Source organism: Borostomias antarcticus, assembly GCF_949987555.1.
Source record: "Borostomias antarcticus genome assembly, chromosome: 22".
NCBI classification, from domain to species: Eukaryota; Metazoa; Chordata; class Actinopteri; order Stomiiformes; family Stomiidae; genus Borostomias; species Borostomias antarcticus.
The window spans coordinates 18,333,756-18,338,755 of record NC_140255.1 but is presented as its reverse complement, the minus strand read 5'-3'; the positions used below and the strand labels follow the sequence as shown (position 1 = coordinate 18,338,755).

At 47.5% G+C, this 5,000-nt stretch overlaps 1 protein-coding gene across 1 annotated transcript in view; it reads left to right on the top strand.

Moving 5' to 3' along the window:
- The window catches only part of grid2ipb (glutamate receptor, ionotropic, delta 2 (Grid2) interacting protein, b), a gene marked incomplete at both ends in the record, with an annotated part of 29,579 nt that overhangs the window by 16,531 nt on the left and 8,048 nt on the right, over positions 1-5,000 (top strand). Inside the window, 4 exons of the mRNA XM_084456156.1 lie at positions 759-828; positions 2,495-2,812; positions 3,320-3,471; positions 4,198-4,338. Coding sequence (XP_084312282.1) covers positions 759-828; positions 2,495-2,812; positions 3,320-3,471; positions 4,198-4,338 — 681 coding nt within the window. The remainder of the gene's footprint in view (positions 1-758; positions 829-2,494; positions 2,813-3,319; positions 3,472-4,197; positions 4,339-5,000) is intronic.

Here is a 5,000-nt window from a genome sequence, read left to right as displayed (position 1 = left end):
GCTGCCCCTACTACCTTGACACAGCTTGACACTGTCTATCACTCAGCACTTAATTTTTATCACTGGTGATAATTTTAGAACGCTCCACTGTAATTTTGTATCAGGCAGGAGGTGTCCCATCCCTGGCCGCTATAGGAGAGCACAGCACAGGCTCCTGTATATGTACAGTATAAAGCTATCTTACAAAAGCTACATAACATCCCTCATGGCATGCTAGTCATCACCAGACATGGTCTCAAGACTGGTTGACTCTTGAGGTCCTCATAGTCAAAACCGAACTAGGAAAGAATGCTTTTAGTTATAGTGCTTCTAGAGCATGGGAGTCTGCATACAGTACGTTTTGGATAATGTTGTCATTGTATTTACATGTGTAAAATGTATGAATGTGATTTTATATCAGTTATATTGTTTTATACCGTTTTATATTGCTTATGATGTATTGTGTAACCATGACACCATTCTAAATGAGACCTTGGTCTCAATGGGCTTCCCTGGCTAAATAAAGGTTAAAAATAGTAATAATATATACCATCTATTTGATAGATGAGATGAGATACCATTATTCCTTATCTTCGAACTCCAACGCAGGACATATGAACAGCATTCTGTATCAAGACAGATACTCATCCACCGGAATGTTCACATGTCACTCTATATTCAAATTTATGTAGGACAGGAAGTGACATGGTGGTTGGAACGCATGTGGGTTATTCGTCTTCCTTCTCCTCCTCTCATCCCTCCCTCCCATCCATCTTCAGACAGCCCCGCTGAGGAGTGTGGCCTCAAACCTGGGGATCGAATCCTCTTCCTCAACGGACTGGACATGAGGTTAGTTAAGTAGGGTCTTCACTGCTGTCTGTATGTAAGTGGGTTTGTGGCTGGATGGGTCTTGTTCACACCATAACTCGAAAACAAATAACCCTATGACGTTCATACTTGATATATATATTTTGCCCGAAGGTACCCTGGACCTGATTAGATTTTGGAGCGAATCTGAATTATGGGCTGGATCCAAAAATTATGTTTCTCTTTCATAATGAGTGTATAGGAGTTATTAATACTTCCGACCGACCACCAGAGGGCAGCAACGACCCCTCTCCATTATATGATTTCACGTTGAGCTTACTGTGCACGTCTGGAAAAGTCGTTTTTTGACTGCAGTACCGTCCTCAGAAGCGTGCACTCCACAAACACATTCAGCAGATTTCTCACCCATAGAGTGCTTAAACGGAAGCAGGAAGAGCCATCCCATGGGACCTTATTTCTGAAAAAATATGTACCGGAGAAAATATGTATACTAGTCAATGATGATAAACAAATAATTTCTTGATCCCATTTGACCATTTGAATTGTGCCATGACCATACACATATGATGTTTGTCAATTTAAAACATAATTTTGCAAATCAAGAAAGTAATTTTGTCATAAGGCAATTAACTATTCCAGAACGAGTTTAAAATTATTAAAAGACGTCAAAATCATTATTAGTCTGGCCATGTTGAGAGTCTAGTTGTGTCGTGCGTGTACTGTATGTGTATGTGTGTGTGTGTGTGTGTGTGTGTGTATGTACAGAGCTGAGATAATAATACAACTTGCCTGAAATCGTGTTATTCTTATAGTACTATTGTATCAGTGTTTGTTCAGGGAGGCTCAGTCAGTATCGGCCTCTATGAGGCGGCTGTAGCGTAGGAACGTTGTTCCGCCCCTGCGCTCGGGGTCACAGTTAGAAGGAGTGAGCAGCAGCAGCGCTGCGGTGGAGATCTGTGTCTTCAGGAGCGCACGACAGAGGTCAGGGGTCAGAGGTTGGAGCTGAGAGGAGTAGCTGAGAGGAGTAGCTGCAGGGAGGATGAAGGCAGAGAGAGTGAGGAGGAGTTTGTGGGTTTGCTAGTTTGTTGGTTTGTTTGTTCGTTTTGTTTGTTTGTTTGTTTGTTCGTTTTGTTAGTTTGTCCCTTCGGTTGTCTGTCTCTCTGCGTGGAGGGAAGGCTAAAGCCAGAAGGTGAATGGTGACGCATTATTGAACTTAATTGAAGGATAAAGCCCTTGAGATGAATCATCTTGTTTTCAAGTGCATCACCCTCACATTCACTACCCACATACCATTAAAAAAAGAACACAATCAGAAACAAGAACAAGTTGTTTTCAGATGAGCAAATAGTGATGCGCTTAAAATGCACAGTGAAGAGATGGATGGGAGAGAGCCAGGCAGGTTATTTCAGTCAGATGGGACTTTAAATTTAAACTCCTGGCGCCCAGATTCTTTAGAAATTTTGGGAACAAAAAAAGAGGGGTACTGAGCATCGGTATGAGGATCTGCATGGAACTAGCTATTGCTTTAGATATGAAGGATAGTGGATAGGGAACCTTTTATAGGCGCACTAGAACGAGTCATTACCATGACGGGATGCATCTTGTAAGGCGTTGAAGGCGTATCCACAGAGGTCAGCGCCTCTGGGAGACGCACTGAAGGAGCAGCGTCTGTCTCCGTCTCCGTCAGGAACTGCTCCCACGAGAAAGTGGTGTCCATGCTCCAGGGAAGCGGAGCCATGCCCACCTTGGTGGTGGAGGACGGCCCGGCCGACTACACCCCCTCGGAGCAGATGGAGCCGGAGGACTCCCACCCGCTGGCGCCCCCGGGCCTGCCCCCACCCAGGTCCCGCTCGCCGGCCCTCAGCTCGCTCCAGTGGGTGGCGGAGATCCTGCCGCCCAGCATCAAGGTCCACGGACGCACCTTCAGCCAGCAGCTGGACCACCTGCTGACCATGCAGGAGAGGTACACCGTCTGCAAGTCCCTGGAGACCTTCTTCCAGCACAGGTGAGAGGGATGGGCGGGGGGGGGGGGGGGGGGGCGTGGGAGAGTACGTAGCTGTAAATCCATACCAAGAATTTATTACAGCAAAGGTGAGAGAGAAAGAGGGATGGAGAGAGTGTGAGAAGGATGGGGAGGAAGTTATATGGGGCGGCTGTAGCTCAGGAGGTAGAGCGGGTCGTCCTATGATCGTAGGGTGGGCGGTTCGAATCCCGGCTCCTCCTGTCCACACGTCGAAGTGTCCCTGGGCAAGACACTGAACCCCAGAATTTCTCCCAATGAGCAGGTTAGCACCTTGGAACCTTGGAAAGCGCTTTGTATAAAAGCGTTATATAAGTGCCGTCCATTTACCATTTACCAAGTGAAGAGGGAGAGAAGGAGAGATAAACAGCCTGTCAGGCTTTTGAGAATCTTAAAAAAAAAAAAAAAATCTGAGTTTCTAACGTGATTCCCTGGGCTGTGTGTGTTTGTGTGTGTGTGTGTGTGTGTGTGTGTGTGTGTGTGTGTGTTCAGGAACGTGGACACGCTGATTGTGGATGTGTACCCGGTGCTGGACACTCCAGCCAAGCAGCTGATCTGGCAGTTCATCTACCAGCTGCTGACCTACGACGAGCAGGAGCACTGCCAGAGCAAGATCTCCCGCTTTCTCGGCTTCAAGACCGCAGGTACGGTGTGTGTGTGTGTGTGTGTGTGTTTGGGGAATTGTCATCTCAGTGGATTTATCTAAACATCTGGTTACTAACTCGTTGGTATGCAAGGGTTTGGAGTCGAGTTGTTTTATTGAATCCCATAACTCAGAGGTGGTACTGTTATGTAAATAGATTCATATGAATAATGTAATATGGATATTACATAATTCAACTTTTCTGTTGAAAGTAAGTACCAAGTAAGCTGCTGTGCCCACGTGTGCCTGTGTGTGTACATGTATGTGTGCGTGTGTGTTTGTGCCTGCCTACGTGTACAGTATGCCTACGTGTGTGTCTGTTTGATGTGTGTGCCCACATGTGTGCCTGTGTGTATGTGTGTGTGTGTGTATGTGTGTGTATGTGTGTGTGTGTGTGTGTGTGTGTGTGTGTGTGTGTGTGTGTGTGTGTGAAAAACGCAAAGGCTCTTTGCCGAAACATTGGTTCATTAAAATCACAGCAGAGGAGAAAATGTGAGTGTGCGACTTCCTTATTTTTTTAATCTTTGGTATGTATGCCCACATATGTGCCTTTGTGTGTGTGTGTGTGTGTGTGTGTGTGTGTGAGTGCGTCCGTGCGTCCGTGCGTGTGTGTGTGTGTGTGTGTGCGTCCGTGCGTGTGTGTGTGTGTGTGTGTGTGCGTGCGTCTGTGCGTCCGTGTGTGTGTGTGTGTGTGTGTGTGCGTCCGTGTGTGTGTGTGTACCCCCAGCGGAGCCGGAGCCTGAGGCAGCGTTGGGTCCAGAGCTCCATCGCAGGAGCAGGTCGGTGCGCGTGACCGGAACCTCCTACAGGAGCAGCGTCAGAGAGAGGAGCTCCGACGACTGCATCATCGGAACACACCTGGGCATGGGTACGCACCAGACCGAGGAAGGAAGGAAGGACGGAAGGGACGGAGGAAGCAAGGAAGGAAGGAAGGAAGGAAGGAAGGAGGGAAGGAAGGAAGGAAGGAAGGAAGGAAGGAAGGAAGGAAGGAAGGAAGGAAGGAAGGAAGGAAGGAAGGAAGGAAGGAAGGAAGGAAGGAAGGAAGGAAGGAAGGAAGGAGGAAGGAAGGAAGGAAGGAAGGAAGGAAGGAAGGAAGGAAGGAAGGAAGGAAGGAAGGAAGGAAGGAAGGAAGGAAGGAAGGAAGGAAGGAAGGAAGGAAGGAAGGAAGGAAGGAAGGAAGGAAGGAAGGAAGGACATGGCTAATTTGCACACACTGACAGAACACTTCAGCTGTCATCATTGCTTGTAAAGGTTTCATTTGCTGAGAGGAAGTGTGTACCATTGAATGCAAGTGTACGATTGCATTATAGCGTCTCTCTTTTCACATAGACATGAATGCTAACTGGAGATTTGCACTAGAATCCCCTTAACGACTTGGATGCATTTCTCAGTTGTGGATTCGTCCTATGGTGACCAGACCGACACCAGCAGACTGTGTAGCCGTCTGTCTACGTACTGTAGGCGTGTCGCTGTCCCATCCTGTCTACTGCTGCATCCTCCCTCCCCTGGCCAGGAGATGGGCAGGATCCT